The sequence below is a fragment of the Melanotaenia boesemani genome, chromosome 20 (genome assembly GCF_017639745.1).
Source record: "Melanotaenia boesemani isolate fMelBoe1 chromosome 20, fMelBoe1.pri, whole genome shotgun sequence".
Taxonomy (NCBI): domain Eukaryota; kingdom Metazoa; phylum Chordata; class Actinopteri; order Atheriniformes; family Melanotaeniidae; genus Melanotaenia; species Melanotaenia boesemani.
In genome coordinates, this window is record NC_055701.1 from 12,645,740 (window position 1) to 12,670,772 (window position 25,033).

At 38.8% G+C, this 25,033-nt stretch overlaps 2 protein-coding genes and 1 long non-coding RNA gene across 5 annotated transcripts in view; all 3 read left to right on the forward strand.

Annotated features, from left to right (window-relative positions):
• Positions 1-1,370: 1,370 nt before the first annotated feature.
• aspg (asparaginase homolog (S. cerevisiae)) lies at positions 1,371-18,540 on the forward strand. 2 transcript variants are annotated; one of them, XM_041972086.1, is made up of 17 exons: positions 1,371-1,817; positions 4,350-4,473; positions 8,130-8,241; positions 8,459-8,584; positions 8,666-8,749; positions 9,489-9,615; positions 9,718-9,830; positions 11,352-11,537; positions 11,619-11,732; positions 11,854-11,973; positions 12,592-12,687; positions 13,238-13,401; positions 15,573-15,659; positions 16,137-16,236; positions 16,317-16,382; positions 16,500-16,559; positions 17,504-18,540. In XM_041972086.1, exons 1-17 carry the CDS (start codon positions 1,595-1,597, stop codon positions 17,546-17,548), a joined length of 1,947 nt encoding a protein of 648 aa, XP_041828020.1. In that variant the 5' UTR covers positions 1,371-1,594; the 3' UTR covers positions 17,549-18,540. The 2 variants fall into 2 exon arrangements, with proteins under 2 accessions (XP_041828020.1, XP_041828021.1); XM_041972087.1 differs by lacking the exon at positions 16,500-16,559.
• A 550-nt stretch (positions 18,541-19,090) lies between these two features.
• On the forward strand, positions 19,091-21,217 carry LOC121631368. Its single transcript, XR_006008729.1, has 2 exons — positions 19,091-19,143; positions 19,320-21,217. It is a non-coding gene; the product is annotated as an uncharacterized LOC121631368 (long non-coding RNA).
• A 1,255-nt stretch (positions 21,218-22,472) lies between these two features.
• kif26ab (kinesin family member 26Ab) overlaps positions 22,473-25,033 on the forward strand; it is a 65,326-nt gene continuing 62,765 nt past the window's right edge. The window contains exons 1-2 of one of the 2 annotated variants that reach the window (XM_041972525.1): positions 22,473-22,633; positions 24,401-24,619. In XM_041972525.1, the coding sequence (XP_041828459.1) occupies positions 22,499-22,633; positions 24,401-24,619 (354 nt within the window). In that variant the 5' untranslated portion in view covers positions 22,473-22,498. Of the gene's footprint in view, positions 22,634-23,989; positions 24,189-24,400; positions 24,620-25,033 lie in introns of those variants that run through there. The other variant, XM_041972526.1, reaches the window with a different exon arrangement.

Here is a 25,033-nt window from a genome sequence, read left to right on the forward strand (position 1 = left end):
CATATTGCTGACTTTAAAACATCTGTGTCCTCACAGTAACTTGATGCTAAATGAAATTAAAAACGAAAGTTTATTTCATTATGAATTATTTTTATCCAGGTTTACAGTAAGGGACATTTTAACTTCTTCTTTTTGTCATATTTGTCATCTACATTTAACAATAGAAAAAAGAGCCAAAATGTAAAATATACATATTTCTATAGTTCTTGAATTTAAACTTTGATAAACACCCGGTTTCATTTAAATATGAATGACTGTTTTCATCGTAATAGTAAAACATTCTTATGTTTAATTTTCTTAATACACATTCAACCAGAATATCAGACTAACAAGAAATTTTTTTTCTTTATTGTTTGGTTGCTTTCACCAAGACAGCAGCTCACCAGTTATGGTTACGCAACAAAATGTTTAGATTGTGTTTGCAGCATTATTATAAAAAATGAGAACAGACTTGTACAGAAAACAGAGATTAATAAATAAAAGTTCAGAATCAAAAATATAAAGAAACATAAATTTAGGGGCAAATTGCCAGCCATAAAATCTCCTGCCAGATTTGACTGCAAGTCTTTTTAAAACAGCAAAACCACCTCCTTAAGATCCAGGTGGTTTACAGCTGCAGAAGGAGTAATATTTTCAATGGATGGAAGGAAAAAAAAAACCTTTCGGTTATTTTTTAGAAGGATGTACGGAAGAGTATCAGGGCCACTGAAGAAAGAAAAAATACATTTCTGAGAAAAATTTAAAATTCTGACTAATCTCAGAATTCCGAGAAAAACGTCAGAATTCTGACTTTTTTCTCAGAAATGTATTTTTTAGTTCTTCAGTAGACCTAATACTCTTTCGTAAGGATGCACGGCTATCATTCTAAAAAAAAAAACCTAATTCAACTTTAGTTTTGAGACTTGGTTACCAAAACTTCAAGTTATTTATGTTTATGTTCTATTCATGTGTAATCTTGATGAAATTTATATAACTGTATAACTGTAGCCCAGCTAAGTACAACTATGAAAGACAACATAATGCTTATTTATACTATTGATAAATATTATATAAAGTCTCTTATTCTTACAACAATTTAATTTACATTTAAGTGCCAAAACACTTCAAATCAAAGTCTACAGCAATTGTACATGAAATAATTTAACTACAGTAACAATCGGAAACACTGCCTAGTACAAAAGGAAACTACACACTTATTATACCACAAAATACACATAACAGATCGGCTACAGCATTATAAGCAGTAAATACTATGTAAATGAAACAATACATATATTTCTAGTAATTACTACTTAGTACAGAAGTCAGTGTGTCCACGCCCACATCCGTGACGTCACGACGGATAAGGTCCACCGCAATTTCAAAATAGACTTGGAGGGGTGCAGATTTGGAACAGAGAAGTCAGCAAATTAAAAAGTCATTAAATAATTATTCCGCCCTCCGGATGGAAGCTGTTTTCTAGTTTAAAAAGCGGGAGAAACGCGACATGTAAGACAGCTCGCTGACAGCTACAGACCACCGTATTTTCATCCTTGTCAACTAGCGGTTTTAACGGCACCGGTTTCTTCAAGCCATCTTTGCCACCTGCTGCAACATGACATCCCTCTCCCGGGCACTATCTCAACCTACACTCGCTCCGACTAAAGGGAGTGATTTTTCTGGGCCAAGTGTTCAGCTGCACCCATGCCGTAGCAGAAAACTGTCGAGCTGCAGCTCGCTCGAGAACGCCGACCTGCTAACTTCACCTTGCGCACCCGAAACGCGAGTCCTTGTCCTCAACACCGGAGGAACCATCGGGATGACCCCGCATGATAACGGTAAATATGGCTAAATGAACTAATTTTTTTACCGTGCTGTGATGTGAGGGTGCACAGCTTGGCTTTTAGTTAGCAAAGCAAGCTGATGTAAACACGTGTTTACATCTGTCCTATGCCACTCTGAACATGATGTACGCATTACACGCTGTGTGACATCAAGTACCACGTGGATCCTAAAATAGCTCTCGGAACAGTCTTCACAACTAATGCATGATCAGTTTACAGACTAAATTAAGCGAGAAGACAGTTCTCGTCTTGAGAATAAAAATCAACCAAAATTTCAGTGACGCACAGAAACATCATAATAGGCAAAATGATACAATGGACACAGTTGTGCTTGTAAACAATTTAATAAGATAACCTTTTACAAGGAAAAGAAATCTGTGAATGATACTGTACAAAACTGCTCATGATACAGTTAAAAAATCACCATTCAATGAATAACTAGATGTTGACTTGAGGTATTGCGCAACACTTAAAGTAAGTAGTGATGTAAAATAACATTCAAAGGTCCAGCTAGACTCAGAGATATAAGCCATAAGGAGGCCGCTTCTCAGTTTCTAAGTTTCACATCAAGTATTTCACAGACATAATGCACTTTGGTGTACACTACCAGTCAAAAGTTTGGACACACTTTCCAATTGGATTTCATGGAAAAGTGTGTCAAAACCTTTGACTGATACAGTATAATAATATTTCTTTCAATTATTCCACCAAATGTGAGGTTCACAGCTCAGAAAACATATATGATAATGTGTGAAAGTACAGAAAAAAGAAAAGCGTCTCCCTTTTTTTTCAATATTTGTCTTAACTGAGATCCTCTGAAGCCAGCACTTGATAAGATGAGATAAGATAAAATTACAGTCAGTAAAAATGACTTAATTAAGTTTGTAATCTATATTTAGATTACTAATTGGTCTTTACCTTTTACAATATAATTAATATTTTCCCACTTTTGGGAAAAGATACCATTAAGGAGGTTAAGGCCCTGCCTTTGAGAGTTGTTTTGATGTTTCAGATGCTTTCTAAATTTTGTGTATTCTATTCTCTGCGTTCTTTTTTTTCCAAGTCTCCATGCCAGTCATAAATGTCAACAGTCTTGCCAAATCCTTACAGTCAATAAAGAAAAAAAAGAAGAAAAAATTTGAAACATACAAACATATTGATTTAACATCAGTTATTTAAAGGAAAACTAAAAGAGAGTGACTTGTGCTTTTGTGCGTATGTGCTTGCTTGTGAGGGATTGATTTTATGCTTCATTACACTGTTGTACAGTATAATGGGCTCTGATAAAGAATACAAGGTAAGAGTGGCATTTGAGATGTCTGTGTATTAACAGCCTCACCAGACACAAGTTTTCCTGCGTCGACGTCTCAGGATTTTCTTTCTCTCATATTTAAATAATCTTCACCAGATCTACTTCCTTACACACCGACATATTTAAGTTGACCTAATGATGTATTATGTGATATCAATCAGAGGGGCAATGCTAATATTTTCTCTTCAATTCTTTGTCCATATTTTTATCATACTTATAAACTTTTGTTGGTACGTTTACTCTATCATTCTGCTTCCAAAGGTCCAAAGGAGACTCTGTCATTGAACCTGCTTTGGACCTTTGATTTGTTTTTGATATTTGATAGCAATAAGACTTTAACCTCACTGTCATTAAATAAAAAGGCTTAGTTTGGTACACCTATTAGAGATCAGCATATATAAACAGCAAATGTAAGCACATGATACAATCTTAAAATAGAGAAAAATATAGACATATTTACAAGGGCTTATTGGTCAGTGTTGGTGACATTTTTGTCCATTGAGAGCCTTAAAACCTAACAATAAAATTTTAGCAAACAAGCAGTGGCTCAGTTGGTAGAGCAGGTCGTCCAATGACCGGAAAGTTGATGGTTTGAATCCCACTGCTCCAGTCATCTGCCATTGTGTCCTTGGGCAAGACACTGCACCTTCCTTGCCTCCGGTGTCAGCATCGATGGTGGTCGAAGAGACAGTTGGCACAGATTGGCTGCCATGTATCCATAAGTGTGCCCTAGGAAAGCTGTGGCTACACATGTAGGTTTCCACCATCAAGTATGAATGAGGAGTGAATGAAAACTGGATCTAATGTACGCGCTTTAAATGCTGTCAGCAGTGAAGCACAATAGAAATCTAATCCATTATTCTACAGACAACACAGAGAGGAGTAATCTATACCCACATACAAGGAATTATTATCGTTAAGCTGAGAGAGACTTTTGCTCATCATGATCACAGTTAAATAGCTTAAAAACTGCTTAGTTTGGTTATGCCAACTCATTGATTTTCAATGAACAGGTGTATTCAGTCCTGAGCTGTTTGTTTATAAGAAACCTCTCTTTCTTAACAATGTAATTTCTTACATTTACCTCTAGGGTTCAGTATGAGACTGATGTTCTGTTGTTAAGGAAGCGGTAAATCTCTTTTAATAATAATCAGAGATCCTAAAAAAGAACAAACTATGAAATGTTCCGCTTTTTCTTTTATTGTAACCCACAGTTCTTGCCCCGAAAGCAAATGCTCTTGTGGAAAGCCTGCGCAAGCTGCCCATGCTGCATGATGAGCTGTATGCCCAGCAGACCTGCCTGTTTCAGTACTATGGATCTAACACCCTGGTCCTGCCGTAAGTACACCCACACTTTGTTAAGCTCAGTCACTTTAAACCCCGTATAAACCTCTTGTCTTATGAAAAAGTGTAAGGCTTCATTTTGACTGTGTAGTAATAATTGCTTTTAGAAACACAGAGAACTCACCAAGTGAGCAAAATGTTTTGCTTAAGACTTTATTTCCCAAAAACCCCTAAATGTTGTGTCTCTACCTTGTTATATCCAAGATCATCATACAGTCCAAAATACAATAAATATATGAAAATGGACTGAATGGAAACAACTACATTTCTTCTAAAAAATATGTCCCTAAACTACTTTTTTTGCCGTTTGAACAGGAGATCACTGCCCTATCCTGGCCAGCCATTTCACCGGTGCTGTACAGCGAGTTGCATGGTGTTTGCTTTGGTTTGATGTGCTTACTGTTCATGAGTTCAAATGACAGTGTGCGCTCGTGTGACAGGAAATGCTTGCCTCTGTGGCCTTTGGCAGCTGGATAAGATATTGCCTGAAGTATTTTTGTGTGGCCTGCTCTTTACTTACTAATGTCTACTCTGTTACCAACAAAACAGCCGCTTCAATGTGTGAAAGCTAATCAAACAGGCTGAGCTTAGCTATTTTCCTTTTATTTTTAGTTTTAACCTAGGATATTTACCTGATCTTACTGTATTGTCCATCAGCACTTCAGTGAGAGTGAACCATCTCTCAACGGATTAACAACCCTTTATGGTTTTAAAGTCAGTGACAGAACAGAGTACACTTTTTTCTTTTCTTTTTTTTCAAAGTGAATGATGCTGCAGCTGAGGAACAGTGTGGAGCATCATGTATAGTAAAGCTAAAAATGGATGCGTGCCATGCAGATATAAGTACTTGGTGAGGATTTTGAGGATGAGGATGTAAAAACAGTTCATAATCTGTCTATAAGCACAAAAGCATATAAACAGCTTTTTTTGGTGTCAGTTTTTAATGTTTTAAAAGTGAAACTGAAGCAGGCTCCTCTCCAAGTCTATGGTTTATACTTGTTTCTAAAGAGGAGATAAGTTTATTGATTTATTAAAAGACTTTATTCACTTAAAATGTTGACGCAACGCCACAAGGCCCCCAACCCCTCAGAATTATTCATACACACATGAAAACACAAATATATGTGCAATTATTATTCCAACACTATGAGGCCTCTTAGCATGGGTATGCTAATGTGAAGCGCTGTTATACCTTAGGGCTCACAGCCAGATAGATGAATAATTGGTGATTTGAATAGTGGTTTTTTGTAGCACTTTGGCTTCAAGATTATCAGCAACATATGTTCTGGGGTTGTGTCAGGACTTAAGGCTAATTAGAGGAACGTCTATAGGACCCCTGTTAGGATGAGCTGGGGCTCTCCTGCTCTTCCCCCTGCTGTTCCATTCAGCTCCTATCTCTCTGTGACAGGGCTACCCTGTGGTAATGTGGGGGTTGTCCCACCCACTTTCTTGAAAAGAAAGATTAGAAAAAAATCTTTCAATGGCTGCTGAGCTGGTCACGCTGCCTTACATGGAGTGTTAAAGGTTTGGCTGAGTTTTAACTACATTTAGGGGCGACTTGATTTTCCTTCCATAAAAATTTCCCCTCCCTCCTATTTGGAAAGAAAAAGACATGTTTTGCTTCATAATGATAAGTAATAAGTTGACTTATGTCCTTTAGCATTGTGTGTATTTACACAAGATAGTGGTCTAATACTTTAAACTGATACATCTTTTCTGTGGTTAACAATGGTGCTGCTTGCTATACCTGTATGACAACACCTTTCTCTTTCCTCCTCCGAAATTCTTTGTGTGTGTGAAACAGGTTTTGGCAATGTGCTGCTGTGACAGAAGGCCTGGCTAAAGACCTTGATCAGAACTCGATCCACACACACTGACAATTGTTTTCATATCTTTAACCGTGTGCACTTTTGTGTTTTTGAGTGAATCTACTTGTAATAACTCAAATCAATGACATTATGGCCTCTTTCTGTGCTCCAAAAGCAGTCCTGGTAACTCCAAAAACTATTCTCAACCCTAAATCATCTTCTTAAACCACAAACCTGCTCTTGCCTGAACCAAACAGTGGTACAATGCAATACATTCATTAGTTTATTTGCTGAAAATATTTACACAATCCACTCTTTTCTTACCTCAGACCATACAAGTGTCAGAGCAGACATTACACTCTCCGAGTACTTTAACACCACTCAAAGAGAGGTGGTGGATAAGTATGGGGTAAAATGGACCCCATACCCACAGCTTTCAATAAATCAAATGCCACTGCCATAAGTCCTCTCATCACCACCATTATAAACAACTCTCTGGAAACCGGTGATGTTCTTGACACTCAAAATGGCTTTTTATCAGACCTACACTCAAAAAAAATTCACTAAATCCTGAAATTCATCCTTCTGAACCTCTCAGCTGCATTTGACACTGTTGACCATAAAATTCTTCTCAACCGACTACAGACATACGCTGGACTCTCTGGAGCTATCCTTAGATGGTTCCACCCTGACCTGAAGTATGGCCATGGGGGAGGCTAAATCTAGGCCCCACTATGCCACCTGTGGGGTCCCCCAGGGGTTGGTCCTTGGGCCGCCCCTGTTTACCATCTACATGCACCCCCTGGGCCACATTGTCAGCAAGCATGGAATCTCTTTCCAGTGCTATGCTGGCGATACTCAGCTCTACCTCAGGACAGACCCCATCTCTTCTGTAGCCACCACCAGCCCTCACAACTTGCCTGGAAGAGTAAAGGCATGGATGACCAACAACTTTTTCCAGCTTAATAGCAATAAAACTAAACCTAAGCTAAATCCTACTCTGTTACCGGCATCTCTTTTTCCAGGCATATCATTTCCCTCTCTTACCAACTTGGGAGTCACGTTTGACTTACACCTATCTTTTAAAGACCACATCCAGCAACTTTCTAAAACAGCATTTTCCATCTGGAAATATTGCCAAAATCAGTGCCTCCCTCTCTCTGACAGATCCTGAAAAGCTGGTCCACACCTTTGCCTCCTCCAGGCTGGACTACTGTAATGTGCTTCTTTTTGGGATTCCTTGTAGGAGCCTCCAGAGGCTCCTGCCAGGAACAAGGAGACAGAAGTTTGACCCCAGTCCTCTTCTCCCTCTACTGGCTCCCTGTGAATTTGAGGATTGAGGTTAAAATCTGTCTCCTTACATTCCAGTCCACACATGAAAATGGACCTGAATATTTGAAAGAACTCCCCCAAACCTTCACAGACATTCTCCATATCAAGACAATAGGAGACACAGCCTTCCAGGCAGCATTTCAACGGCGGTGTAGTGCTCTACGGGAGCTCCTTCCTTTAAAAACCCTTTTCACTTTTGAAAGCATCAATAGCATCAGTAGCAGTATATATCTCTGGATTTTAATGTGTTTTTATTGTTATCAGTGGCTTTACAGTAATTGTTCTTACCATTAATATTTTGTGTTTTATTTTTCTTTTATTGTGTATCACTTTGAGATCTGTTTCACAAATACACAAAAAAATCAGTATTATTATTGTTATTATTATTATTATTATTATTATTATTATTATTATTATTATTATGGTTGTTGTTCATTCTGTCAAAGCTTCATGTAAATATCACATTTTAATTATTTTTGGATCTCACATTAAAATTGTTTTCTCCTCCAGGATGAGTAAATCAGATAAGAGGATAGTCTACACTGTCCTGGAGTACAATCCTCTGCTTGACTCCTCCAACATGACTACAGAGGACTGGGCCAAAATTGGAAAGGACATTGAGGTACTTGCCACTGTAATAATTTCATTGTTAGTTTTTTGACTGACTCTCTTTCTGCAATAACTAAACTCTTAATGTCCGTTTGAAAGCTGTGCATTAGTTTATCCTGCAGTTTTGACACAGCTGGTCTATTCCTGTACATAATGTAATAGAAAAAAATGACACCAATGAATATTAATATGTAAAATGACCAACATTATGTGTTCTGTTTTGACACCAGAAACATTATGAAAGCTACGATGGCTTTGTGATCCTCCATGGCACAGACACTATGGCTTATACAGCCTCTGCCTTGTCCTTCATGTGTGAGCATTTGGGTAAACCCGTGATTCTCACCGGTTCTCAGGTAACAGCTGCTTTCATCCAGAGGCTAAGCAACAAATTCATGAAATCTGCAGAATTTGAATCGATAACTTTGTGTATTCAGGTGCCCATCTATGAGCTGAGGAATGATGGTAGAGACAACCTGCAGGGGGCGCTGCTAATTGCTGGACAATTTATCATTCCTGAGGTAATGTGTTGAATTTATCTCATTAAAGAACCCCTTCGAGTTGCAGTGTCTATGAATATTTTCCTTACATTTTAGTTTGTGGCGCTTTTAAATGTGCTCATAAGTTTAAGGGAATACTATGAACATACACAGTATATCTGTGTTCAGAAAATACGCCACGTTTCACAGAAGCGGTTGGCATGTAAAAGGTAACAAACGGCCATCTAAGAGACTCGTCTGATGAGATGAATGCTTTCTAATGACCTTGAGTTGTTTCGCAACACTGAACAACAGTTACAGAGCAGGAAAAACACTGAACTGTGTCTCTACAGTATACGTATGCTCTGCAAATATCTAATGAAAACAATGTTTGTCACAGCACTACATGTTAACCAGAACAGTTATCAGCGCCAAAAAATCTTTTTATTTAATTACAATATTTTAAAAGTAATTGTGAATGCAGTAAATAAAAAAAAAATACTTTGTTAATACTTTGGGGGAAATTATTACAACAAACAACATCTGCTTTGTTCACTCTTTAGTCATTTTGGGTGCCTTTAAGTAGAGATTTACTTCCCTGACTCTTCAAGTATATGGCAGTTCTCCATCATATAGATTTGTTACACAGAAATTTACAAAAAAGAAGAATTTCAAGGAGAAAACTCAGAATGACCAAATGTGTTATAAAGCATTTTTAAATGAGATTTGATGACTTATTGGCATCTAATGAACTATGTACCCCATCTTTCTCTCTTCTCAGGTGTGCTTGTATTTCTACAACAAACTCTACAGAGGGAATCGTGTGACTAAGGTGGATGCCGGGAGTTTCAATGCATTCTCTTCTCCTAACTTGGTTCCTCTGGCCACTGCTGAGGTGGACGTTGTAGGTAAGTCACGGATGAAATACTTGTGTCTGTATGTTGAAAATAAGCCTGTTTAAGTGTTCAAAAAGATATATTCTTGACTTGCTTTCTTCATATATTTGCCAGTAAACTGGGACGTAGTGTGGAGGACAGTCACTACGGCAAAGTTCCAAGTCAGTACTGACCTGAATTGCAACGTTGGGCTGCTCAGGCTTTTCCCAGGAATCACTGCTGCTTCAGTAAGTCTGTCTTGGAAACTAAAGACTGTTATCCTGATGACAGCAAAGTTAATTTATCAGATCTCATTGCAGCCATCTTTAAAATGCATTCTGAAAGTTACTTCAGGTTAATAAGACCAGGCAGCTAAGTGAACAAGCAGTCAGGATGTGTAGAGTCACCAGATAAATCTGACTGAAAAGCAAATAGTTTGTAAGGTTTTCTTCCTTTCTTTATCTATAGTTTCCCAATACAACACCCTGCCACCGTAGAGCTTAACTTAAATTTCACTTGAACTTTGTTGTTTGGCAGAAGATCTGCTTTCCGACTGAAGGGGCAGAGACTGTCTCATACCTGGGAAATCTCATTATGTTTTTATTCAGGGTTCTTTAAATGGAAGATCTGCCCTTAATGTCTCTTTGTGTGTTGCTTGCTCTGAACTGGCTCAGAAAAAAACAAATTTTTCTGCCTCATTCTTTACATGTTCAAATGATACTTGGTGTTCTTTGTCTTTGGCATAGCTGCAGAATTATTTGTTTTTTAATCTCTTTGAGGCTATTTTAAATTCTTGAAATATAATTACTAGCATGATTTTTAGGCGCACTTCATCTTACAGGTGTGGGATCATAACAGTAGTAAGCTAAAAGATAAAGCCAGCATTGTGCAGTTCTGTAAGCCAAGAATGTGGCATAACCTTGTGTCCCTTCACAGTGCCAAGTATCAAAAGCTATTTGCTCTTGAAAGGTAACAGACTTGTTTTTGTTTGAAGTCCAATAAAATAGTTAACTTTGATTTAATTACACATCTTCTGCTACTTTCCTGTTCATGTAAACTGCCATCAAAACTCAGATCTGAGAAAGATGAGACAATGTTATGGGCTATGTCCAATCACCCTGTAAAAAAGAAAGATTGGCACGGATACTGTACGATTTAGCTGCAGCTCTCCCTGCAGAGGCTGCCGGGAGAATTACTTTACTGTCTCAATCTGCTCTCACTGCCCAACTCTGCCATCAAAGCTTTCTTACAGCCTTTAACTGCCTTTATGAGGCACCACTTTGATTAGGCACCAGGCTCTTGTGCTTTCCCTGTCTCTGCTGTATGAAAGCGTGATTGGAAATCTATGTCAGACCCTTTTTGTCAGACCACCCAAAAAATACTGACTAAAACTAGAGCGCTTATTGTGTTCTTCTTTTTACAGTGTAACTGCTGAGGACTTGCCAAGTGACTTTATGAGTGCTAATAGCGTCAGATTAATTGCTCTCCTTTCTGCCGTTGAAGTCATCTGCCGTTTGAGTCATATGCCATGGGTAATGATGTGGTATAGGGCCTCCCAGTGTCAGCCAGCCAATCAGTGATTGAGACGCTGGTTGGAGAGATGGCGCCAGATGGACTTTTAGGAGAGTGAGCGGTCTCGTGCATTGAAGTGAAAGGCGCTGCAGGAAAAATAACATGGAATACAAATTTTTCAATTCAATTCTACACAGGTCAGTTGGCTATAAATTTGGGGTGTTTTATAATCTGAAACAGTTCACATCTGTGTCCAGGTGAAGGCTTTCCTGCAGGCGCCCATGGAGGGTATCGTCCTGGAGACCTACGGAAGTGGAAATGCACCAGATAACCGTCCTGACCTGCTGGCTGAGTTGAAGAAGGCGACTGATGCGGGTGTCATCATGATCAACTGCACACAGTGTCTGAAGGGGACTGTGTCAGTGTCCTACGCTACCGGCCAGGTCCTTTAGTTAGCTTAGTGGTTAGTCAGAGACAGCTTACAGAGAAGGGATCAATATCACTTTGTTCTTATGATTTCACAGGTGCTGGCAGAAGCAGGCCTGATAGCTGGTAGTGACATGACTCCTGAGGCCGCTCTGTCAAAACTCTCCTATGTTTTGGCCAAGAAGGACCTCGATCTGAAATCTAAGAAGAAGGTGTGTGCCTTTGTTTAGTAGTGGTATAACTTAAAGTGTTAAAATGCAAGTTATTTAAGATATTTAGATAAATCTTTAAACACATGAGGTGAACAAGGGCTTTGTTTGTCTCTTGGTGCAGATGATGGCTCAGAACCTGCGAGGTGAAATGAGCATTGAACTGCACGGAGCTAGCCTGTGTCTAAGCAACAGCCAATTCATCCAGGTTATTGCCAAGACGCTGAGCATCAGCTGCAAAGAGGTGAGGACACCAGAACGTTTGATAGGATTTCCAACACACCAGCTCATGTCATTCAGAAAGCCCGACTTTTTATTTTATTTGTCTATATTTTGTTTTCTGTATTGCATAGTACGGCTAAACCAGTGTTTGTACAGTTTGCCATGGTAACATAGAAGCATCTGACCTCCACCTCCACTATGTTGGTTTTAAACCACATACTACTGCAGAAGAAAAAGCTGATAGTCGAGTTAGATTAAGCTGTGACATACAATGGAAAAAGCAACATTAAAGCACAATGTTTATATTCAGAGTTGGGGTGTCACTATTACTATTAGCAATAATTGTGATATTAAAACACCAGAATATTAATATTGTGTTTATATCTTGCTGATAATACCACAGACTGATTACATTATTGTTAAAAAATGGTTTGTACAATCTTTGCATTCCTTACTTTCTTCTTTGAGTGTAATTCAATTACCAAACAAAAAGGAGAAAATTCTAAACATTAAGGTGAAGTACTATATACTGTATATATTTTAAAGTTTTTGATTTATATCACATTATTTTGTTATCATTGATGCTGTTGTGTTAAAAGTCTAAAATTATTAACAAAACTTCATTCTTCTGTGTCCAAAGGACCTGGCCGCCATCCGTGACGCTCTGTTTTCTCCACTGGCATGCGCTGCTGTTAAGAGCGGAGACATAGATGCTTTAAAGACCATCAAAGAAATGGTAGACAAGTCTGTGATTTCTGCATATTTATAGAGCTGCTGATCATACCGACTTTTGATTGGGTGATAAATACAGTAACTTTTCTATACACTCAAACACTGTGAAAGTTTTTTTTATTATTATTATTTTAATCAACTTTTGAAACTATTGAGTATTGTGTTTGTTGGCAGAAACTCCAAACACAACTTAGGAGTAAAATTTAATACCAGCAGAAAAGCACTTGTCCTGTCTTATCTTATGATGTTTGGTTTGTAGGTTCAATGAACGCAGTAAAACTTTTCACACTGTTTGCCAAAAAAATGTCCGGGGTCATTCTTCCTGAAGTTACATGTAAATGTTTGCATGTGGCTTGGCCAGAATGGAATAAATGCTTAGATTTCTCACCTCAAATAGCTGCAACAACTCTGGAATGTGCAATATCCTTCTCTCATTACATTTCCTTAAAAGACTAAAAGATTTCCTTAAATAATTGGTTACTTTGACCTTACATCACAAACATCAAATCGATCTCTGTTGTGATCTTTTCATCAGACATTTCATGTTGTCACAGGGTGCCAGCTTGTTTATGGGCGACTATGATGGGCGTACACCTCTACATGTTGCTGCTAGTGAGGGTCACTTCAAGATGGCTGAGTTCCTACTGGAAAATGGAGCCTCGGTCCATGCTAAAGATCGCTATGGAGACACACCCCTATCCAATGCTGTGCGCTTCAGGTAAAACACAACAAAGGCTTGTGTGTGTATATATTTAGTTATGTATTTATTTATTTATCAATCTGGCCATTAAAGTAATCTTGTCATTGCTGAATTTGCAGACATTTAAAACCCCCCCTTTTTGGCCATTAGCAACAACCGTTATTCCTCATAGACATCTAAGTGTTTCCTGAAAATATGTTGTTAATAGCTGCTGCAGAGATTTCATTAAATGAGCTGCTGCAAGGTTGGAAATCTGGCGCCGCTTAAATGACAAGAAGGGAGCAATGGCTGTTGGGGGTGGGGGTTTGAAACTGGGGAAGCAACTCATAGTGGAGTTTAGAGACCAGGCAGTAATTATAAACTAATTAGGCCAGTTGTCATATGCCAGTTTAGACTGTTTTTTTTTTTTTTATCAAAGCGGTTTTTGTCAATCATTGACATTGCTCTAAACATCTGTAAGGGAATAGCCACACTTAATGTTCCTGCATCGGTGCTAGATTGAGCCTCGGGGTGGAAACGTATGTGTCACAGCTGCAACAAATGGCTGTTGTCTGGTTTTAACGGTTGGCACTGCAAGTGTGGACTTGTTTCCTTTGTGATGTACTGGGATGTACTGGAGCACAAACATCTATCAATATAGAACATTTCCTACATTTTGTATCACAGGTTGGCTTGTCGTGTCCTTCTTTAATGTATTTTATGAAATGACAGTAAGTAATAAAACTGGAGTTTTGAGTAACCATCGGGATGTTTGACGTACTTTGTCACCGCCATCTCATGCTCTACTACAGCCTGATGCCCATATAAGGAGAAGAAGAGAGACACAGAAAGAAAGGTTAAAGAACAAATTTAGGGAGTGTCTTCTGAACCAGTCCTACCAGTTAGTTCCCAGTTTCACAGATGAGATACTCTAGCTCCTTAGTTTTCTGGAAGTCTTCTGTGTCCTTTCAGTAGTTTCAGTGGAAGTAGCTCTAAATACCTCTAAACAACCAAGCATCAAACTTAACATGTACTCACTAACTCTGTTACATCGCTAACCAACTTGTATTACTCAGCTGTGCTGCTCAGTGGGGAATAATTTTAGCTTTAGCTTTGCTTAACTTGTTATATCCTGTCACTGTGACTGTCACTGCAGGTGACTCCTGCGTGGGTGGCTCATTACAGAAGAGAAGACGCTTGTTCTTACTTGTCAAACAACATGACCTGCCACACTAATTCAGTCAATGAATGACAAAATTAAGCACTGAAACCATTTACATAAACAGTACACAACAGAAATGAACGCACTGTAAATGATTAAAAATGTTTGATGCTACAAAGACGAAAACTTCGACAAAGGTAAAATACACATGTGACAATAAATGAGCCTGTTATCACTGAGGAATAGTTCCAAGCCAACTTGTAACCAATATCAATATGAATTAAAAAAAACAGAAAGACGTGCAGAAAGCAGAATTTTCTCAGTTTGACCTCTAGATACACTGTCAGTTTCAAAGCTCCACATATGAACAGAATAACTGAAGGAATAAAAGAAAAATTGGTTAAAAGATTTACAAAGGAATGAGTACAATGATAGTTACAGCAATAAGAGGAATGTATGAACAAGTCTTAGTGCCACCACTCCTTCTTTTAATGGCACCACATAGAGATTATTTCATCTGGCTTTGAGAAGCAGACAAGCTGAAGCTTCGTGCTTGGAACAGAGCTTATCAGAGGAAACCTGACTTTGTGTAACAGGAGGATACAAGATATGGCAAAACAAGAAAAAAATATCTTGCTCACAAGAACATCAAAAGCGATCTGATACCAAACACACTATGAATACATGTGATCCTAAATAAGAACAAACATTAAAAGTTTTTGGAAAATAAGATTTCAGTCTCTATTAAAAGGTGACTTTCACAGCATTTTATAAATTTATTCATTTTAATTCTCAAAGACTGGATACCCTGCTGTTTGTTTTCTGCTTTTAACTGTTTTTAATCATTTCACATTTAAGGGGTTTTAAACAGAGATGTGCTGTACTGTAAAATAACATGTTTAACATGAAGACTGTCTGTTGGATCACAATTACCTGCAAATTACTCATCAGATGATGATTTGAGTTGATTTTAACTGAGTTCTCTAATATTTGTATAAGAATAAAAGACCCATAATCAGAGCATTTCATTGCATGTCCTCTGATTTAGAAAAAAGGAAGTTGTGAAGCTGCTGAGAAAGACTGGAGCCCACTTTTCCAGAGACCAGTTGGAGGAAGCAGGAAATGAACTGTGCAGGTCAGAAAAAAAAACAAATAAATAAAAACTTCTTGTAACGACTGTACACACACACTCACTTGCTCAGCCATCTACATTGACCCATCCTACATAGCTGACACAGGTACAACCTGTTGTCCTGCTGTGACACAAACTGCAGGAATGCTCCCTGGCAGCATAGCTTCGGATCCTATCTGCATCTCCAGTGCCGACAAGTATAGGACACTTTAACTGGCCCCTCTTTTTTTTATCTACACAAGATGCTTAACAGGTTTTGTTGAAACAGTGCCAATTAAGAGTTTCAGGAACACACCTTTTGTAAGACAGAAAAGCAAGGGTTGTATCACTGTTAAGATAATATGTCATCCGGCCCAACAGTAATGTTTTTGTTATGGCACAATGTCCAAAAACAATTTCCTTTTTATGACTTCTTTTTATCCAGAATCCCATTGATTGGTAGTGGTTTTCTTGTAATAAAAGTGTTATTGTGTGTATCAGCCTGGCAGTCAGCGGTGACCTGGAAGGCTTGGAAATCTGGAGCCTTGCCGGGGCAGATCTGAGTAAACCAGGATACGATGGAAAGATGGCAGTTCAGGCGGTGGGTTTGAGGAAGACGCATTCTGCTTTAAAACGCTATTTAATCCTCATATTTAAATTCTCATTCCTCATCTGTTGCAGGCTGAAGCTGCTGGTAAAAGCGAAGTGATGGTGTTTTTAGCTCAGCTCATGACCAATAAACCAAAGGTAACAACAGTTTTCCATTTTTGCTGTTTCCCGTCACTGATTCAAAAAAGAAAAAAAATGATTTCAAGTTCCTCTGCAGTTTATAAATGCCTCCTAATCTGTCCTGTTCAATTTCAGAGATTTTGTGGTGAATGTAATAGGTATGATGAATATGATGATGAAAATGATGATGATGAGGTAAATTAGATGGAGTGAACATGTATGTAAATCCCTGTTTGCACATTTCCATAAAGAGCATGAGATCAGGAGATTTAGCATGGCTGCTGTGGCTCCCCCTTTTCCTTCTGTACTCTAGTCTTTGCTTATCATAGATCCATGTCCTTCCCTAAATATCATGAACTCACATCCTCATTGTAGCAGGCTGTGTGTCCCAAACTGAAATGCAGTTGAGGGACATAATACACCTGGGCTGGTCAATGTGTAATATGTCCCTCAATTACATTTCAGTTTGCAATTTTCCACCAGTTTACCCGTTTCATGCAAAAAAAAGGCTCAGTTGGTTTAAGCTTGGCAAAAGCTGACAAAGTCAGTGGAGCTAAATACATTTCCACAGAAAAGGAGATCAAGAAAAAAAAATTGTTTATTGTTACTGTAAATCTTCAAGTTGATTTGAAGTATTTTTTCAGGAGATCTTGTTCAATTTGTCAAGGAGCAAAAAGTGAACAAGGAATCATTTTAGTGATCATTTAATCCCTTATAGAATTAATCAAACAAAAATACCTATTACTCAAATTCCATCAAATTTGAAAAACTTGCTGCTTTCTTTTTTTTTCATTATAAAGAAAGTGGTGACAACACACTCCCTTTGAGCTATTCAAGGCTCTGGAAAACCGGCATATTTCACAGACTACAAGATAAATCGGTCATTAGATTTAAAAGAAAGTAATGAGCCGATTAATAATGTAAATCAGCTTACTTTGAGACAAATAATAATTTGAGCTATGAATGTGTCTCAGTGTTTTTAATCAAGTTTGAACTACTGCTCACAAATCCCTGTGAATCCTGAACCTGCACACACTAGCCTGACCTGTGTGTTTCATTTTGCATGTGTGTGTGATGGTGTTAAAACACCTGTCCGTCCTGCCTGTACTCCATTTTAATTGTTTCTTTTTCTTTGGCAGAACGGTGAAGTGATCGAATTCACCGCCCCGATAAGAGGAAAGTAAGCTAACGCTGCCTCGAGGGACTCTTGTCTGCAGTTGTTTCCTGCTAAGCCGTCCTTTACACAACGTCCACTGTTACCCTGATTTACTGCACATATAGTTTATTAGCTTTACTGCTTCAGTATTTCCTTCCTTACGTGAATATCACAGTATATAAGCACACCTTTGGAAGTATGTTGTCCACAAAGGGCATCGATGCACATATGTTTATTTTTTAATGTTCCACAGTTGCCTACAGTATGTTTGAGGAAATATTATTCTGAATGTTTTCATCAAATTATTGTGTATAAACTAAAGACCATGACTATTTGTCTTGTGAAGTGGTGTTGGACAAGTAGTCTGTTTCCAAAGCAATACATTATAGCTTCCATTTGGAGATTTTATGTCTTTGTGTGTTTGAAATGTGAGTAAAATACTGGAAAACATGTAAACTCACAAAAATAAGGCTGTGGTTTATATTCTCTTTGGTGTTAATCAATTGCAGCATCGAACACTTGAGTCAGAGGATAGTTTAGCTCCGGTGGCTCAGCTTCTTTACTTCCTGCTGCTCTGCAGGTATCACGAAAACCCACAAGTCCCTTTAGGACTCATCCAGCCTGTTTCTTGTGCTGATTGACGAGCTGGCATTGTTGCATATCTTGTACTTTGAAACGGAAAGGGGAAGTCCAGACTATCATGTGAGGCAGATAAAAGTTTCCCTCACGTTTTCTGAAGGAATGTCTTAGATTTTTCCATCTATTATCATAAACAATTAACTTATGTGCTTATTGCTCCTCTTTAATGTGCAACAAATAGCATTAATTGCACCACTCTTGTTAATTAACTAAATGCAGTCAGTGGTTGTGTGTTTATATCTTAATAATAAAAGAAAATCACCTATTTTTTTCTGATTTTGCCACAGTTGTAATACAAAAGAAATTGTAGGGTTGTGTAAGAAAGGGAATCAGTGCTGTTTCTTCTGATAACAATAAAAGAATAAATCAACTGTTTAATGAGAACTGTTTCCTGTGTTTATTAATCTGTTGCAGAGAAACACGAAACTGCACATGCAATGGTCCCAGTCAAATATTTCTTAGTAAATCCAAGTTTTACTTGTTCTTAATTAGTGCATTTCTACCCAACTGTCAGGTCATTTCCGTAAGTGGGATTGGCCATATTCTTTCCTAGAAATGTGGTAATCAGATCATTATAACTGCCGTAGATCTTAAGGAAAAAATGTTAACATAAAATCTAAACAAACAGCAGTCTGTGTGCGCCAGCTTATCCTGATAATGAGATAAATCACATTTTAATCAGAAATCACACCAACTCAGGCAGCCAGGACATAAAATTCCATCTATTCATGTGACTTGTCAACCTGCAAATGCTGGTATTTGCTATCTTTGTCTTGAGGGGTGGCTGCCCCGTCCTGCTCATTGCTGGTGGAACCCAGTTCATCCGGTTGGACCAGCATGGGCCTCATTCTTGTCTGAATGAGAGGCTTGTATGAACCTAGTCCCTAAAACACTATATAAAGCACGATACCTCTCCAGTCAGTCAGTATGGGCTAGGGTGACACCAAGACACAGCACTGCAAGGAAAGAAGGCACTCACTTAAGGTAAACCCTCACACACTTGACCCCATTCTCTGAAGGCTATACTTGTTTTAGTGCAGATTTGTTTTCTGCTCCAGGTTTGGAAACTGGACTCAGCTGTAGATTAATTCATTTTCTTGATTGCTTTAACTAACTGATTTTCTCACAATCTAACTCTAGCTCCTCTTTTCTTTTCATAGTGGGCTCAGCAGTTTAGAAGATGGACGATGCAATGAAGACGTTTGTTGTCATTCTGATTAAGTGGTTCTCAACAGTTCAACAGTTCTTTGAGAAAATTGTGAAATGTTTAGGACCACTTGACCAGTCAGACAAATGCTGCAGACTTTGGAATGTGCTATTTCTGCCATGTGAGTGGCTTCATAAGAAGGCAAGCGTTTCTGATGGCATTGTTTGTATAACTTTGGAAAAGCTGTGTGACTCATGCTTTCCTGCCTTCTTAATATCTCCGAGTATTTTTTTCTTTCATTGTGTTCCCTTTTGATAGTCTTACACCTGCAGTCCAATAACTGTGGGGGGCTGTAAAAATCATTAGGGTTCAGTAATTTCATTCTGCTGGCGTACATACAAAATCTTAACAGCTCTGCTGCTGCAGTACTGCTTTATTGTTACTGCTATTCAGAGGTACTGATTAAAACATGTCAATAAAGAACCATTTGTCTGTGATGGGTCTGTGGGGGATGATGGACCTTGAGTCTGCAGAGATGGTCACTGTCCAATGCACTGAAAGTAGTTTAGGTTAAAAAAAAAAAGACAAATTCACTCACATATGGGGTCATTTTCAATATAATATATTAAAATAAGGGAAATATTATCACCAGCAAGTCTTGTGTTTTATCAAAATGATTAAAAATGGGTCATTATTTCTGCTTTTAAGCTGATTTAGGACACATTTCCTGGACTTTAATATTCCATTAAACCACATATTACCCCAAATCTGGCCGTGATTAACAGAAGCATTTACAGACAGCATTGCAAATGCTTTAATGACATTTTTTAAACACATGAGTTTGCATTATGATGTTTTACGGGAAGTTTCATGGGAAAAGCAGAATTTAACACTCACACCTGACACAAGAAAATCCAAATGCTTCTTTCCCAAGCAATGGGTTACTTTATGTTGTATAAATCATTCATGAAAGCACTGTGCACCATTTATTCCCCCTCTCACTCTCAGACAGCCCCCTTCTCTTTTCTCCTTTGATCTCCTCCGTGCGCCTAGAACTATCAATATTTGCTAAACGTTTCTCACAAAGCCTGTCCGTGCAGCGGGAGGAGATGCGGAGGTCTCACTGGCAGAGGATAAGGGATAAGACATAGGAGAGGCATTAATGAGATGCCCAGAGCGATTTGCCTGTACGTGCGCAAGGGCAGCAGATGTAGCAGCGTGCACAGTCCCAGGGGGATCCCGTCCTCGGAATTTCATCAGCGGTCAGAGGGGGAGACCCAACCCAGACCTCCTGTAGTGGGGAGAGCTGGGTGACGGACGTGGTAAATAATCTTTACTATGGATTGCAATTATCACTCTTCTGACAAGCAATCTTCTCCAAACGCGTGTTTGTGTGTGTGTGTTTTGTTTTGTTAGTGATGAGTTGCGTGGATATATGAGGTGCTTCTTTGGATCAAAAATAATTTATTCATCCTTAGAATATTAATTATTTACCCCCTTCTGCTTAGATGTCACAGCAGCATTGTTGCTCAAGCCGGAATCTTGATTGTCTCTGTCCTGGTGGAAAACAAAAACTTGCAAACATTTGTCTTTCTGTGCCAGTGACCTTGCAAAGTTCATGAAATTATAAAGTTCATTTAAACCACTGCTGGACACTTATTGGCCATCACTAAGACAAACAAAACCCTTGAGCTTTAGTAGTAGCACTACTACTACTACTACTACTACTACTACTACTACTACTGCTGCTACTACTACTAATAATGATAGTAATAATAATAATTACATTTTTTACTGCTAAAAGAAGGCTGGCACGATGGAAAAATAAATAAATGTATGCTCCTGGAGAAGGCACTGGAATAAATTGCAAGAATATTTGGTTTATGCTAATAAAGTTTTTCTCAGAAACTGCATTTAAACAAACTTATCTTAATGCAGTTATGCCAAGGGAGAGGAGTCCATATTTCAGCGCCCCTGTCATACAGTTCACGTGGAGCGGCTCCATGTGGATGACATCATTATTACACACACACACACACCCTCCCCCCACCCCTCCTGATTTTCAGCTTCAGTAGAAACTGGTTCAAATTCATAAATTAAAACTGAACTGACAAAACCGCATTGTGGTTTGAATGTATTTTTCCCCACTAAAAATACCGACTAAACTTCTATCATTTTTCCTCTGCATCAAATGAAAACCTCTATTTGCCTCCATTTATATGCAGGATAACTAGCCTCAGCCTACTTGAAAACTATTCATTAAATATCGATCCGCAAAGCACGTGATCCTCTAAATTTTAGACATCGGATGCAATATTTAACAGCTCCTAACACTTTAAATGATCAAGTTATTGAGAAGTCAAAATTTGAGTGACTTATGGATAAGCTTGCAGAGAAGAACTGATTATTAATGTAATCCTTTGACATAAATTGTCCTTGCAGGGGACCGTTATGATAAATAAATAAGAATTAAAATGTCTGGCGGTCTATGTATTTTTCTTGTGGATGCAGCAAGCAGTAAGGCTACAGTGCAACTTGTTGGAACATTTAAGGAATAGCCTATATATGACAAAGGAATAACATAAAAGCTATGAAGTCATTACTGTGGCCGCAGACACATTAGAAGTAAGTGATGCAAGAACATTACAGGGGGTCTGACATTAAGGGTTATAGTCTAGATCGCCGATGTGTTTTATATTTTCTTGCGGGGGTGACAACGACGCAGCAGCAAATCGGGCTGGAGAGCAGGTCATCACTGGGATCTTAGGAGAGAGAGAGGACTGCTGAGTGAGAGGGGTAGAGTGGGGAGGCAAGGAGAGAGGCTGGAGGTCAGTGCGCAGCAGAAGCGCAAGGTGCTCCTCGTTCACTCTCAGATCTGCAACAGCAATCAGAGAACAGGCATGGCCAGCTTTAGGATGGCTTAAAACAACAACAACAACAACAACAAGAACTATTTTAGCGGATATAAACCTTTTTATTTTCATCGGTGGATTTTATTTCTCTCGCACCACTGGAAGCCAGAGAGGTTATTTTACGCACACGTGCGAGTGCTCACTGCGAATCACTGAATGTCCGGATTAAAAAATCTTGTGGATTTTTTTAGGGGGTACGAGATATGTGAATTTGATGGATGTACAAATCAAATAGGTTTCCTGGGAGTGGAATATTCTCTAGGCATCTTCTGCAGACTGCATGGCTTTACCAAACTCATCGGGGTCTCCCGAAGCTGGGAAGCCCAACCCCAGCGTCATAGACCTGGGGACAATCTTCGTTGACTCCGACATAATATTTGGGTTTACAAGTCACTTGCTGAAGAGAAAAACAAAGGTAGGCAAGCCCCTAAAGTGGTGTTTGAAATGTATGTTATCTTATCTCAGAATTATTTTTAGACTTTAGTACTGTTAGGTGCGAGGCAGTGATGAGCCAGATGAACAGAATGCGTATGAGCACTTCTATCCAATATTTAGGACATTGAATAGCACCTCGTACCATCCCGTTTCTTACTCTCAAACTTCATCCTTTGATTTCCGGCGTAATAAAACTCTTCCTCAACATCCCCCCCACATTTCCCAGCAGCGGAAGAGTCTTAACTTTTATCTTTGTAGAAAATTTACAGACAAAAATACCATTTAGGAGCTGGGCAGAATTATGAAAATATCAAATTATAAACCAGCAGCATCTTTAAATAAGATTTGACAAGCTTTTCTTGGAAATTTTGGTGGACTGTAATCTGCTGAAAGTGTGTTGGTAAATCAAAATTTCTTGCTCCTGGCTGCAAATATCATCAAAATCCTGCTAAATTTGCAGTCCACAAGAGAAAATGTAGCCTTTATTGCTCCATGTTCAATTTAATCAGCCGCCGTGTCTATGGTCAGGGATTATTAGTATTGAAAACTGAAGACTTGCTGGGGGTCTCTAAACATCTCTTTTCAGGGCACAAGAAAAAAAAATTAAAAATCTATTTCAGATGTTGGGGGCAGAAACGCATGTGGCCATTCCGGCTTACATCACCCCCATGAAAAATTCAAAGTTTACTAATTAAATATTAAACCTTCTGTATAGTGGGACCACTCGTTCGGTCTGTAAGTCTGCAGCGATGCTGTTCAGTATTTCTGACGGAAGATGGCACCAAAGTCACACCCACGACACATGGTAGCGCGCCGGTTGGGAGAGGCAACTGTTGACGCTCACAACTGAATACAAGATAAGAAAAAGAATTTGCTCATTGTTGTTGGGATACGCCAGAAATGACTAAAAAAAAAAAGAAAAAGAAAAAAAAAAAAAAAAAAAAAGAAAGAAACACAAGGAAACAGTAAAACCTAAAGTCTGGATCATATGTATCTCAGTCTGAGCGTTATATATTTTAAAACAACTTTTTAAATAAATAAAGATGTGATTAAGACAGATTAATATGTGTTTTCTATTTTAAAAAACGACAGGAAAGTTTTGAATTGTGTTAAATCTGTCGACTTATCGTGCTGTTCACCACAGACCAGATTTCAGAGGTCTGTGGCTTATTAAAACGTACAAACTTGCATCAGAGCCTCCCACCCTGCGCTGGAAAGTTAGTTGTTTAGCCCTCCCATTCCTGGAGTGATACCGCCTTCTTGCGCACCGCTGCGCACCCTCTTGTACCAAAACTCCTGCACAACTTGAAAACTTATAACAAGCCGCCTTCTCTGTGCAGCCACTGCTAAAGTGTGAATTGACAGATGACTGGTAATCGTCAGTCATGGCTCTGCCTCGGGTTTTTAAGTGGCAACTCTTTTGAGTTTTTCCAAAAGATATTCTCCTTAAGGTGCAACCTTTATCTGGGAGAATGAGCTTATTTGGGGGTAACACAGCTCCTGATGGAGATTGCCCTGACGACCGCGTGTTCGCTGTAAGTGTCTCTATGACTGTCTGTAAAAGAATATGAATTTCTTTTTCTTGTAGTTTGAACTTACGCTCTGACCTGCGTATTTGTTGCGCGCACCGGGACAGGTGTTCTGTTTTAAGTCAGGATAATTTAACTCATGCGCGCACTTGAGGTCTGAACTGCTGTTTTTCTTGCAACCTAATTAGTTAACCGAACTTTTTCATCTTGTGCTGAAGGTGGAAGGATGTCCGAGTGGGGAGTCTCCAGTAATCTCCAGGAGAAGACTTCACTCTGCGGAGGAAGCGAAATCCAGCAGTCGGCCTCCTCCTGAGGGTGCCGGGTCGGTTTCCATATCCGAGTCGGAGGAGAAAGGGGGCTTTTGCCAGCAATGTCAGAAGAAAGTATCAGACCTGAAGAGGCAGGCGCTAGCCCTGGCTGATCAAAATTCATTGAAGGTTAGTGTTTTTCACACTTTTTTGTTCTATGAAGATTAAATATTGCAGCAACTAATTGTCCTGCAAGTGTGGGGGTTATAGTGGCACAATATTTTAAACAGACACAACTCTCAGACTGAGCTGCTCTAAAATTATAGAGATGCTTGTGTCTTGGTTTTTCTTTTTCACCTGCACCTGTTCTTCACTGATTTATGGACAATAAAATGATATCCTCTTGCTATTTTCTAACTGTATGCAGAAAGCTCTTATCATCCACTTGCAAAGTTATTTATTGCTATACTTGACTTCAAATGCTGGCCTTGGATGTGAAACTGGAGGCTTTTGAAACGCTGAAAGTGGTCCATTGTTTGGCTAAACAATGCTTATCTTTTTATTTTGCTGTTGGGTGTGGGGAGACCAGGGGGCTGAAATGAG

Bases quoted from the DNA above. Each gene is read 5' to 3' on its own strand.
- aspg (XM_041972086.1), top strand. From the start codon at position 1,595: ATGACATCCCTCTCCCGGGCACTATCTCAACCTACACTCGCTCCGACT. The intron at 4,474-8,129 runs GTAAGTACACCC...TTTCTCCTCCAG, and splicing joins TCTAACACCCTGGTCCTGCC to GATGAGTAAATCAGATAAGA. The intron at 9,831-11,351 runs GTAAGTCTGTCT...ATCTGTGTCCAG, and splicing joins CAGGAATCACTGCTGCTTCA to GTGAAGGCTTTCCTGCAGGC.